The 14505-nt window shown below is 40.7% G+C and overlaps 1 protein-coding gene across 3 annotated transcripts in view; it reads left to right on the top strand.

Annotated features, from left to right (window-relative positions):
• The window catches only part of RIN2 (Ras and Rab interactor 2), a 133276-nt gene that overhangs the window by 61945 nt on the left and 56826 nt on the right, over window positions 1–14505 (top strand). For all 3 annotated transcript variants that reach the window (XM_072140633.1, XM_072140632.1, XM_072140634.1), the window contains one exon: window positions 9786–9886. In XM_072140633.1, coding sequence (XP_071996734.1) covers window positions 9786–9886 — 101 coding nt within the window. The remainder of the gene's footprint in view (window positions 1–9785; window positions 9887–14505) is intronic.

Genomic DNA, 14505 nt, shown 5'->3' with positions numbered 1-14505 from the left:
TAAGAGTCTATACATAGTAATATAGTCATAAGAGTAGGATTCAGGGAATTGCCCATTAATGATGGTTTCCTCCTAAAGGTAAACAGATCTATATAAGAATAAAGGTCATATATTGTTTTCACAAACTGAAGAGTCAAACATTGTTGATGGTGGAGATTAAATTCACCACATGACAAGATAAACCTGCTAAGCCTTTTCATGCACACAAAGGCCTTCTTATGCAGTATTCAGTTTAGTAACTTTTGTTTATGTAATCCATATGGGGTATGCCAAGGAAATTCCCCAGAAATAGGTTAGAATTATTAAAGGGATTATCTGTGAATTTAATAGTGATGGTCTATACTTGGGATAGGTCATCAATGAAAGATCAGTGGGGGGTCTGGTGCCTGTAATGGCCACCGATCAGCTATAACCTTTTGCACAATGTAGAGCCTAGAAGAACAGCATACTGTGTGGTGGACATGTCTGGTTACTGCAGAAGGGTTAAGTGTATTCTGAAATCAAGTGGGAGTTTTGTGTTCAAACATGGAAGTTGTACAGTGCCATTGCTTTAATTCTCCTTTAGGCCTCATGCACACAACCTTTATGAGGGCCATGATCTGACTGCAAAATTTGTGGCCTGATCATTGCCCCCATAGCGATCTATGGCAAAAAGTCAATGTGGGGTGAGCCTAGAATAGGGTACACTTATCAACACAGTGCCGGCTGCCTGTGTAGTGTGCAGGGTGCGCCAGATTCATGATTTGTGTTGCCCGTTCTTCATGAATCTGGCGCCCTCTGCACAGCTCGTTGGTGCAGCACTTCAGACACCCATAAATAAATAGTGCAGATTATACGAGTGAACTTTGTACAGGCTCTCCCCAGATTATGTACAAGATAGGTTCTTCAGGTTGAATTTGTATGTAAATTGGAACTGTAGATTTTATAATTATAACTCCAAACAATTTTTTTTGTCCCAGTGACAATTGGATTTTTAAATCTTTTTGCTGTAGTGGCCCCAAGGATTATCACTGATTACAGATGAAACCTGTCAACACATTTTCACAAATCCAGCTAGTGACCAGTTCCCATAGAGCCCTAGTAACTAACTGAAAAACTTCTTTTAGCTAAATAGTGTTTCTCTCATATCCCCATAAAATAAACCTTTAGTGTTATATTACCTGGCATTAGAGGGGGTGTGTCCTGCTTGGTCAACCCCTCCTACTTCTCCCTATGTCTTATGCCTCCTCACTATTCAGCACTTCATGTCATGTGACCAAGGTGATGTCATCTTAAGGTCCCTTTCCTGCTAAAATGTGCCATTGTATCTCATCACATGAAATTACAGCATGACTCCATGGATTTCTAGATCTCAGAATCCTCCACGGAGGCTTGCTGTGATTTCATGTAATCAGATAGACACATGGGTTAAATATGGCAAATTTTAGGGGGAAAATGATCCCTTGGACATCACCCTGGTCAAATGACATGAATGTAAACAATTCACAATATTTCCTATAAGTAAACAGAGCTTTATGTGTCTGTAGTCAAGATTCAAGTATGCTAATTTCCAAATCAGAAAAAGCGTCTGTAATTAAGGCACACTGGCAGCTAATTTTAGGTGATATTGGGCGTACTTGTAACCCGGCATTGTTGGTTTGGGGGAATAATTATGGTGACAGTTCTTCTTTAACTATTTTAAGATAGTCCCTACACAGTCTTATCTCACAGAATCAAGTGTAATATTGCCTAGGTATGGAAAGAGTTAATCTATAGTCGCCTCTCCTTATCTATCTGCACCTGAGTGAAGTTGGCCCCCCCACCTTGTTCAAATCAAACAAAATTGGTGTCAAACGTTTGTGCTACGTTTGTGCTGGTTTGTGCAGCAGAAATTTTCGTTTGTGCCGCTATCGTTTTTAAGATATTAATGAGAGTTTCCAGAGGTCATCAGAGGTCAACCAGCCCCCCCACCTTGCCCAAACCAAACCAAACTGGTGCCAAACAATTCTGCTACTTTTGTGCTGGTTTGTGCTGCTTAAATTTTTGTTTGTGCTGCTTTTGTTTTGAATAAATGAACAAAAAATTAAAGTTCAAAAGTTCAAGCAGCCCCCCCCCCCCACATTAACCGAATCAAACAAAACTGGTGTCAAATGTTAGCACTACGTTTGTGCTGGTTTGTGCAGCAAAAATTTTCGTTTGAGCCTCTATCATTTTTACGGTATGTTCAGGTGTTTACATAGGTTAAAGGTGTTTAGGATGAACTGCTAAAAAACAAATTTAGTGACACTTCCCTAGTTTGATCACCAGGGGGAGCTAGCAAACACATTGGGGCACATTTACTTACCCGGTCCAGTCGCGATCCAGCGGCGCGTTCTCTGCTCTGGATTCGGGTCCGGCCGGGATTTATGAATGTAGTTCTTCCGCCGTCCACCAGGTGGCGCTGCTGCGCTGAAAGTCATCTCATCGCGCCGGAATGCACCACCTCGGACCAGGTGAAGGTAAGCGCTCCCCAAGCGACACTTTTTCGTTTTTTAAATGCGGCGGTTTTTCCGAATACGTCGGGTTTTCGTTCGGCCACGCCCCCCCCGATTTCCGTCGCGCGCATGCCGGCGCCGATGCGCCACAATCCGATCGCGTGCTACACAATCCCGGGGCAATTCAGGTACAATTGGCGCAAATCGGAAATATTCGGGTAACACGTCGGGAAAACGCGAATCGGGCCCTTAGTAAATGACCCCCATTTTACTTTGGAAGAAATGAACTCTGATGACCTCTGGAAAAAAGTATGAATATATTAAAAATGATAGCAGAACACACGAAAATTTTTGCTGCACAAACCAGCACAAACGGAGCACTAACGTTTGACACCAGTTTTGTTCGATTTGGTTAATGTGGGGGGGCTGCTTGAACTTTTGAACTTAAATTTTTTGTTCATTTATTCAAAACAAAAGCAGCACAAACAAAAATTTAAGCAGCACAAACCAGCACAAACGTAGCAGAATTGTTTGGCACCAGTTTTGTTTGGTTTGGACAATGTGGGGGGGCTGGTTGACCTCTGATGACCTCTGGAAACACTCATTAATATCTTAAAAACGATAGCGGCACAAACGAAAATTTTTGCTGCACAAACCAGCACAAACGTAGCACAAATGTTTGACACCAATTTTGTTTGATTCGAACAAGGTGGGGGGGCCAACTTCACTCAGGTTCTATCTGCTACATTCAGAGTTGAGAAGGATTTAAAAAATACTGCAGGAAAAGAAAGGGGCAACATTTTTTTTACCTTAGTGAAGTTTATTGTTTGTTTTTAACATTGCCTTCTGTCAGGTATTTGTGCTGTGATATTTTCCAGTCCCAATGTATATAATGTATGTTTGATGTAAGTAACATGTCTCAGTCCCAGATCTTTTTTTTTTTTTTCTTATTTATTCGTAGGCTTTAGGGGCCTAAGGGGGGTTATCTGTCTGCCTTGTTCCTTCACGCTAAAGGGACATTGTGTATAATTAGAAGTAGCATATCTCATATGTTCTGCTTGACAAGTAAATTGTGAAATCTGCTTCCTACAGAATTTCTGTGGCAAGTTTTTTATTTATTTATTTTTTGGCATCCGCTCATTATTTCTATCATGCAGATAGCCGATACATCTTCCTTAAATTTTTGTTTTTGTCACTTGGACTTTATCCGGAGACTATCTGTACAGTAGCAGGAAGCAGCGGGAAGGATGTAAAGCAGAACTCACTCATAGTGAGGAAGAGACAGAAGCAGGAAATAGTTAATAGCCACTTACACCACTGAATCCCCTCTGAACGACAAACACAGTGCAATCCCCTCCTTCACTGTATAATGGACCATTGTGGCCCCCACGTGGCGTAATGCCCCATTTCTATCCCAGTACACTTTTTTAAAACCCCTTCCCTTTGTAATTTTTTTAACCCTTCCTGCGACCCCAGGGGGCAGACTGGGGCAGATTTAATTACCCGGTCCTGTCGCGATTACCGACAAGGATTCGAGTGTGCCGCGATTCACTAAGGTAGTGAGTCCAATTTCCTGCATGTGTCGCTTCCGCCCCGAGGTCCGCCGGAGTTCACCTTCTTCTTCCCGGTGCATGTGAGTGAGTGTCTTGCGACACAATTCTAAATGTTAAATGTTGTGCGTTGTCCGAATCCGTCGGGTTGTCCGATGGACACACCCCTGATTTCTGTCACGTGCAAGCCGGCGCCAATACGCCAAAATCCAATCGCGTGCGCCAAAATTCTGGGGCAATTCGGCGCAAAACGGAAATCGTCGGGAAACCCGGCGAAAATGCAATCCACGGACCCTTAGTAAATGAGCCCCAATGTCTCTGGTGATTTTGCATTCTTAAAGAGGTAAAAGTAATTTAAGCAAAACTGTGACATATCTGTTGGCTGTAGTAAATTGTTGTATTCAACTGATGGCTATACTATCCATACCACCACTTCTCATATTTATCCAGAGTAAGGCAGCCAACACTGGTGAGACCGTAGAGGAGGTAAATTGCATTGGTAAGCTCGTACTCATAACATCAAATCTCTTTCAACTACTTAAAGGGATGCTGTCACCAGATTTCATCCCATGAAACATAAGCTTCTTCAGGTCAAGTATGAAATGTCCCTTCTACAATTTCCTCTTTAATGTAGAATCTTGCCCGTTTACAAGTAAAGATCTCCTCCAAAGCAATGTGAAAATTAGCAAAGAAAAGTCATACTTGCCTGAGATGAGTCAAGTTTAGAGGCTGCAGCAGGAGTGTTAATTCAGACGCACCTATCTTTGGTGATTTTTTTACTTAGAAATATCTGAGTCAATGATTTTGGAATAATATTAAAGAAAAGATTCTCCTCTTTCAAATGTTATCAGGTTTGTGGTTCTGTGAGCTGCAGAACTGGAGAAACACGCAGTTAAAGAAATAATCAGAAACTGGATATCTGCAGCTCAGATTTTCAACCATATCTTTAGCCGCCTGCATCTCTGGTTCTTTATCTCACAGAACAACAAGCCTGATGTTATCTGAAAGATGAGAGTCTTAATTAGGTACTATAGAATCGAAGAAATGGAACGCCTGAAGTGACGCTCCCACTGCAGCCTCGTAAATTGACTCATCTTAGGCAAAATTTGACTTGAGGGTGCTGGTATTAATGGGGTAACCTCTGGTGGCCGTGTCCTTTTAACTATCGTAATATTCTGTCTAAAAATTCCAAACATGTAAAGTTTTGGGCAAATGCTAGATTCTCCACCTTCATTTTTTTTTAGGATCATGAATTTAGGGTTATGAACTGACCACTGTTCCCTTTCTTGGGGTAGTGCAGTACCATTAGCAGCCTGGCGGTGTCCCTGTATGCTGCATTATATCCAGTCCCCATCCTAGGACTTGTTTATCTCTGTAGGTTTCTTGCTTTTATTGAAGGACAATTCTCTGTAAATGTTTTCAGTTTCTGAATAATTTCCACTGAACTCATTCATGCTGGGGATTTCTAAATATCGGAGATGCGAGTATTCTACAACAGGAAATAACCTTGGAGAAAGGAAAGGGAAAACAATACGAAATTCAGGAAGTTCTAATCTGTGCACAATTTATGGTTATTCCTATAAATAAACATATGGCTAAAATCTATCTGGTATAGAAAAAAATGACAGCAAACAATATTGTATAATTCAGTGTGTGAGTGTAACATCTGTGCCCATTAAGGCTCCAGAGTCCTTCACTGCCCTTAAAGGGGTTTTTCTACAAAGACCAAATTCTCAAATATACTTCGGGTAACAAAATCACACATTCTCTAATTCACTGTTGAGCATTTCACAAATATAATTCCAACCTGTCTCTATCAGTCCTGGTTTTTACAATTTTGGTTGTCCCTGGATACGAATGTAAATCTTCTGACTATATCAGATTCTTCTCATGAATAGCTTCTTGTGTCTGCACACTGCAGTGCTCTCTGTCTCCTTCCCTTGCATTACAAGACTAGCTCAGACACAGGCACTTCCTGTCGACAAGCAACCGTGTGCAGAGACTACAAGCTACAGGCAAGATAAGGTCTTTATCTGGGAGGGACGCATATAGCAGAGCTGACTTTGTATGTGTTATAGATGAGTTAGCATAGCTGAGAGTGTCATTGTGTTTTATATCTATCTCATGGATCTCATCATCTCTGATTGGTATCATCTCATCTCTATGTGTCAGATGCTAGTAGAATATTCAGAAGCTAAACAAAATTGTAGATAAACCTAAACCATGATAATCTAAGCACATTCTCAAGGCACAGCATCTCATAGCACATGAAGTCTCTGCTTACAGAGTCCCCGCCCACACTCTGGAAATTTTACTCTAACCATCACTGAGTTATAGGCGCTATAACAGCAGTTAAACTGCGTAAAATTGTAAAGTAAGGGGATGTGCTGCTGACTGTGATGTTGCACGTAGTGGGGGAGTGCTCACTGCATAGTGTAAAAGCCTGTGAAACTACAACACAAAGGGGCTCTGGTAACACCACTCAGAGCCCCTTTGGCTCATTAGCATATTTTTTGCCCCTGCTAGTTTCGTTTTTCTAGATGTCTTGCGACCGGTCTAATATCCCTGGCTCTGATATCTCATAAGAGGATTGTTTGACCACTTCCTCGTGCTTGCTATGTCTTCTTTGGAGCTTGATAGCATTCTCTGGACTTTTGGATTTTTGATCTTTTGACCCTCGCTTGATTTCTGACTCTCCGTTTGTCTCATGATTCTGTACTGCCTAGTCCTCTTGGTTTTGACCCATATTTGTACGGCCATTTTTCTGTCTTTGTTTTCCAGTTTTTGTCTCAGTGTTTTCACTTTGGCACAGGAAGGACACGTAGTCTAGTAATCACCTGCAGCCTAGGATAGGCTCAGCAAGTTGCTAGGGACAGCTGGTTGGGTCTAGCGTTAGGGTTCACTGCCTGAGTTTGTCCTTTTCCATCTTATTGTCTGTTCCCAAAATGCTGCATTACAGTGAGTAAGTAAACTGGTCATGACGGCTGTGATATTGACTCATATTTAGCTTTACATTATTTATGGGTGGAAAGTTTTGGGCAAGTGCATGGAGATTCTCCACCTAAATGTATTTTTAGGAACATTTAGGAGTTTAATAACTAAGGTTGTAATGAGGAACACCATGACCCGGCTACTGCCCAATCACTATTCCCATTCTCCACCCTCACTTCAGTGAGTCACTTGGGGTGGACAAACTAACAGGTTTGGCCATCTTAATATAGTTGCCAGGTGGCATGTTTCCTGTGGCAAATAATTTGGCTTTTAGAAAGCATGCCTCCTTTTTTGCCGATGCAGCTCCAGGCCTGTCCATTTGGTATTGCAGCTCATTAGAGTCAATAGAAATATGATTTAGTACCATTCATAATGCCTGGAGAGGTGTTGGAATTTTTTTTTGTTAATCCTGAACCTCACTGACTTCACTGTTGACCTCCACATAAATGGCATATCACCAACTAACCTGAATTGTAATTTTATGGAGGAGATTTATTCATCTGTCTACACCAGAAAACTGGAGTAATTTGCCCCTGAAATGCAGTGCACCACATTTACTGAAGGTTTTAGACTAATTTAAGACTGTTTTCCGAATTCTAAGGGAAAAGGGGCGTGTCCTTGCTACAAGGGGGTGTGTCTGTGCCAGAACTAACAAAAATTGTGCTGAAAAACTCGGCTTATACTCGAGTATATACGGTAATCTGGTGAAATGTCTACTTCTAATCTGCACTCGTCTAACGATCCACACATTAATACTTCTCCCCCTATATGTGTATATTGGAAGACCTCTCTGATTAGGGTTAAGGCCTTACAGCTCTAAAAAAGGGGTCAGAGTAGGGGGCTCACTTTGGGATATATGTAGCGATATTTTGCTGTGGTTTTACTGAAATGTTTATAGCACAAGTTACCACTTACCGTATATACTCGAGTATATACGGTACTTTGCTAGGACTTTAATATTTTGACCCTTACTATTGTTATGACTTGAGTAATTTTTTCCTCTGCAGAAACGTGTGAGCACTTGTTACCATGATGACGGAAATAGAGGAAGCCCACTTCATAACTGCATTTGTTTTTTTTTTATATACATCTGTTTTATTAGGAGGGTGTAATGTAACCAAATAATGTAAGGTGAGCTGAAGGTCTTCTGTTCAATGTATCTTCTATTATAATCAAGCTCGGTATTATATATTTCGTTAATTTAAATATCTTTAGCGCACCGTGATGGTACCGCCATAGCTCCTCCTGTAATGTCAGAAAAGGGTGATATCCTCTGCAATGTTGGCAAAACATGTCTGTGACCAGGGATGTACCTTCCATAAGGCAAGTGGTGCGTCTTTTGCATAAGGCGTTGAAACACAATTCAGCAAGAAGTAACTCCAGATGGGGATACGAGTAGACCGAAACGCTTGTGTTTGGGTATTGACAAAACCTCTTTTGCATCGTTAAAGGAAACCTACCACTTGTAGTGGCAGGTTTCCGATGGCAATACCGGGCACCAGCTCAGGGTGAGCTGGTGCCGGAGCTTATTTTAGTTAGTGTTTTAAACCGCGGTATCGCGGTTTAAAACACTTTTTAAACTTTATAGCCGGCGCAGGCAGGTACGCGCTCGGCGCTTACCGTGCACGCGGCTACATAGGAAGTGAATGAGAGCCGCGTGCACAGTAAGCGCCGAGCGCGTACCTGCCTGCGCCGGCTATAACGTTTAAAAAGTGTTTTAAACCGCGATACCGTGGTTTAAAACACTAACTAAAATAAGCTCCGGCACCAGCTCACCCTGAGCTGGTGCTCGGTATTGCCATCGGAAACCTGCCACTTCAAGTGGTAGGTTTCCTTTAACTGCATTACAGAATGGTGGCTTAGTGGTTAGCATTACAGCCTTGCAGTGCTGGAGTCCTGGGTTCAAGTCCCAGGGTCAACATCTGCAAAGAGTTTGTATGTTTTCTCGTGTTTGTGTGAGTTTCCTCCGGTTTCCTCCCACACTCCAAAACATACTGCTAGGTTGATTAGATTGTGAGCCCCATTGGGGACAGGGACTGATCTGGCAAGAATCTTTGTGCACTATATGAATAAAGAAATGATTAAGTATAATTATATATAAAATTATTATTACCTGCAGGAAGAGGTGTGGTCAGCTACTACAAAGCTACTACATAACCAAACTAAATAATATAATAAAACAAATCTATTTAATATAATAATAATTTTTATTTATATAGCACCATCAAATTCCGTGGCGCTTTACAAATCAATATTGATTTAGTTTATCGTTTTCTTTTTATTGTACGTGTGGTAAGAGTGTAAACTTTATTAAAACCAAAAATGTCACAAAAATGTACAACTTTTTTTCTAAATTGGGGACAATTTTAAAGGCAAACTATTTACTTTATCAGCAGCTCTCTTTCGTGATACGTGTTTATTTGCTTGCATTGCATTATTACAGTATGTACTGTAATATAATGTCACTTTTAGCCGGTCAGAACATTTCCTGATACTACACATGTTTATTCATTTCCATTTTCCAGATTGTATTGTTTTTCATCAATTAACCCTATAATAGTGAGTTACATGAGTGGATGGGCAGCGTGCATGTTGTATACTATGGAATATTTACTGTGCACCGTCCTCTGTCTCTGATTCATCTTTCTGTGTATTTAAGGAAGTTCAGGGCGTACAGATTTTTTTTTCTTTATCACGACAGCCTATTCACAATGAAGTGACTAAACCTGCCTGGAGTCGGAGAGCACGCCCCATCCACCAACTCACGTCAGTGTGTTTTCTCCTTCCTCAGCTCATTGACACCATCGCCACAGAGATCGGGGAATTGAAACAGGAGATGGTACAGACAGAATTCAGTGTCCACCATGAAGAGGAGCTGATCGAGTGTTTGAGGTGAGGACATGGACCAGGATGGGGAGAGGCATAGGTTCAGAGACATTGTCCTTTGCGTTTACACTTGCCAGCACTTAGTATAAAGTTTTGTTCTTTGTTCTCTGGGTTTAACGGTAAGGGGTCGGAGTTGACAGGTTGTCGGGTTATTCTGTAATGTTTATTAAACCCAACTTATATAGCACCAACACATTCCACAGTGTAGAACAGCATTTATATACTGACTTGTATCAGTCCCTGACCTCAGTGGATGTCCTTTATAAGGACAGTGGAAAGTTTATATATGCATGTGTATAAGTGTATCCGTGCTGTAACGGAACATAGATTTTATTACATATACAGGTGGTCCCGACTTACAGAAGACCCCCAGTTGAAAACGGACCTCTTGATGTTGGAATATTACTGTACTTTAGCCTTAAGCTGTAACAGTTATCAAAGGTGTCTGCAAATAAGATGTATTGTTAATCCAGGTTTTTATGACAATCCAAAAGTTTTAAATTGTCACAGAGACCAAAACAATTTTTGGCTGGGGTTACAATTGTAAAATATACGGTTCTGACTTACATACAAATTTAACTTAAGAACAAACCTACAGAACCTATCTTGTGCGTATCTCTGGGGCTGTCTGTATAATATATTATATTGTATTATACATAGTTTCAAGAAGGAGTTAAATATTGTTTCATCTCTTTGGATAGTATTCCTATAACTATACATATACTGTATACAGTGCATGCTTTATTAGAACTTTATTAGAAGGGTGTTTATAAATTGGAAAAGTTAAAAACCAAACTTGTTTTTTGTAATGGACAGTATGTGAATTTGCAGGTTCCTTTCTTAGTGTGACTTGGCTGTGTATACACATATGTACAAGTTCATAACATAATCACATCTTAGCGTCTCACATCAGTTACACCTGAAGGTTAAAAAAAAAATATGCAAAAAATTGAGTTAACCGTAAAATTCTTTTGAACTAGTTCTTTTCCTAGTCGTTCAGTTCTGGTATTTCATAACACTTGTGCATAGATAAAAACTTCTGACTCAACATAAGTTACTACGCCAACTGTGTTACACAAGACATAAGTCTGGTAAAATAATGTCTGTGTAATCCTGGCTCCTCATGACTGGGTCTCCGATGACACGCATTGTAGGTTATTGACCTAAAGCTGGTCGTAGGCAGACAATGGGGATCGCACTGTTCACCTGATATTTTTAGATTCTACACTATTAGTTGTATTACACATACTGTTATAAGTACAGTCTATGAGGCACATTTACTTACCTGGTCCCTCGGAGTTCCTGAAAGTGCATTGTCCGTCCAGAATGCACTGTGCCGCGGTTCACTTAGATCGTGCACCCGATTTCCTGCATGTATCCCTGCTGAGGTCCGGCGGAGTTCACCATCTTCCTCCCGGTGTATGTAAGTGCTTGGCTTGCGACTCAATTTTGAAGTAAAATTGGTAATTACCAGTTACCAGAGGTCCATTTGTAACTAGGGGTCGTCTGTAAGTCGGGTGTTCTTGAGTAGGGGACCGCCTGTACTTCATTATCCCTAACAACAATTGAACAGATTTTATTGTTTGTCACCTGCCAAAATGGTCTTTTACCTCCAAGACAAGGCCTCTTGCACACAACTTTGTGGCCCCCCCCCCATCCCTGAACAGTTGTGTGAATGAGGCCTAAGGGGCACTTGTGGTGTCTAGCAGTCGCTCTCTCTCTCACATTACTTGTTTGTGCCGAGTCACGTATGTAGATGTGCATTCAGCCATTTGGTGACGCACACGATGGGCCAAGATAGTATAGGATGAGGAGGTTTATGGAAAAACCTCTTGGAATTCCTGTCAGGATAAACCAATAAGTATATATATATACAGTGTGTAATATATATTTACACAAGTGATGATGACCTGGTCCGAGTCCCGAAGCACGTCACCACTTCTTTTTAGATTTGTTTTATGATAATAAAAACTGAAAATGTTTTCACATTTTTTTGGCTACATACATAGTCATTGTATATTTCTTCATTTTGAAGACACCAGCCTGGTCGATGTTACCATTGGTGGTCCCGTGAGCAGACTTTTATTGTGGCTGTGACTGAATCACAACCCAAAACAGTGAGCACACACCTATAATATCAATACAACCATTTACCATAAACTACCGTCCCCCACCTACTACACTATATCTGTGCATGTTTGTCCTTTTCTCTTTGTTGGCTCTTTATATATTTAGAGAGAGAGAGAGGCAATAAAAATCTAAGCAGTAGGAACAGACTATGAACATATACAGTAACAGTAACTAGATGTTCATGTATTTAAAGGGAACCTCTCACCAGGACATTTTTTGCACACATTTTTAGCACTCCCCCAGTCCCCACAGAGCACAGTACATACACTGCCAAAGTGTTTTTGGATAAAAAATTGGTTTTAGAGAAAAAAACATATGTTATATTGTACCTTTCATTAGCATCTGCTGTGTGACTAGGCAGTTGCCTAATGGGAGGGGCTGGAAAGGAGCAGTTCCCCCCACCCTTGGGAAACATGTGACCCTTTCAAATATATGAATTACTCCCCACACTCGGAATTGGCTGTAGAGGAGCAGGGGGCGTCGCTAAGCCCAGTGATGGGTGTTTTCATATATTTAAAAAGGTCACTTGGAGAAGCTGTTCCCCAAGTGTGGGGGAAAACTGCTCCTTTCCAGCTCCTCCCAACAGGCAACTGCCTAGTCACACAGCAGATGCTAATGAAAGGTACAATGTAACATATCTTTTACATTAGAGTATCTATACAGTAACATATCAAAGTTACAGGCGGTCCCCTACTTAAGGATACCGACTTACAGACAACCCATAGTTACAGACAGACCACTGTGACCTCTGGTGAAGCTTTCTGAATCCTTTACTATAGTCCCAGACTGCAATAATCAGCTGTAAGGTGTCTGTAATGAAGCTTTATTGATAATGCTTGGTCCCATTACAGAAAAAAATGTATAATCTCCAATTGTCACTGGGGCCAAATTTTTTTTGGTCTACAATTTTGGCTACAATTTTTTTGTCTACAATTATAAAATATATAGTTTCGACTTACATACAAATTCAACATAAGAACAAACCTCTGGACCCTATCTTGTACGTATCCCGGGGACTGCCTGTATTAGAACAAAGCATAAAAAGGAAGTGGATGGGAGCTCGACCTGCACGAAATGATTGCAAAGATTTCACACCCCATCGATCAACTACTAATGAGCGATCCTATGGAGTGGAATATTAGTATAGGGGCCTAGAAGACCCCATCTAAATAAGAACTTTTCAAGTTTCTAAGCTGCTGGGAACCTTATGTTTAGTGGCTGTTGAGAGGGAGCATCACATTTTGCAAGTTTTGGAGTGCACAAAAATCTAATAATTGCTTCCACGTTATTAGGTTATCACCTTTCCTAGTTTCTTTAAAAATTTCTATTCCAGTGTAAAGACCCGTTAACATACCTTTAAAATTTGACATATATTCTAGGATATGTTAAACTGATGTATATGTCACATGGTGACCTCTGGCAGATTTCGTTCAGGATCACTACTGTTTTTCTATGTTGCAACATAATATACACCACTCTGTATACACTGGATAACATGGTTTAAAATATCCTACACTACTTTGCTCTTCCATATATAATTTTTCATGGCATGACAATATTTACTAGTTTTTAGTGGGCCAAAATGATACCCCATTGGTCAACCGTTAGGCTAATGCAGCCCTAAGGGTATACGTAAAGAGAATTATCCCACCCAAGATAAAGACTTCCTTAAAAACTGTGATACAAAGCATTTCCCTTATACCTAAATGGTTCCTTACCATGGCTGCAATGTTACAAAAATAATTTTGTGCACTTATTTGCAACACCCGCCCTCTTATGTTATTCCTGCATATTATAATTTACTTGCATTGCCCTGTCTCCTGGTTCCTGATTGACAGGTCTAAGTGATATGATATTCTTCTTTATGGAACATTAAGAGAGTGCTCTGTTACATCATCCAGGAGCCCAGGATGACATCATCTAAGGTCTTGTTACATCTGCAAACGTCTATCCCATGTATACTCTATATCTAATTGTATGAAATCACATGAGCCTCCATGGAGGATGCGTAATAGTAGAAGTCTGTTGACTGCAGAGATTTTATGTGATCAGATACATACATGGGGTAGACATTGCAAATGTAACAGGAGTTTAGATGATGTCACCCTGGTCACATGACATGCTAAGAAGAGGCATGGGACATGGAGAGCAGTAGCTGGGAGGGGCTATAACATAAAGTTGATTCATGGGGATGTAAGGGCAACAATTTTTAGCTAAAGAAGGCTGTCCTGTATTTAGCTGTATTTGTGAAAATGTGGTGACAAGTTCCTTATAAGCTCATATATAAACACTGTTGTCTGCAGCAAACCTGTTGTGGACAGAGCTTACTAGGTGATTGCATTAAGGTGTTGTTGTCTAATATTTATACGCCAGTGTTAGGTGTTACTACCTATTTATGGCTACATGGCGGACTATCATAAATCATATTTCACAATCCTGTTCTGAACTGTAATTTTTATACATACATAACGCAGTCTGGTTGTCAAACTAGTCTC

The sequence above is a fragment of the Engystomops pustulosus genome, chromosome 3, assembly GCF_040894005.1.
Source record: "Engystomops pustulosus chromosome 3, aEngPut4.maternal, whole genome shotgun sequence".
NCBI classification, from domain to species: Eukaryota; Metazoa; Chordata; class Amphibia; order Anura; family Leptodactylidae; genus Engystomops; species Engystomops pustulosus.
The sequence above is the reverse complement of the archived record's forward strand: the minus strand, read 5'-3'. Positions and strand labels throughout refer to the sequence as shown.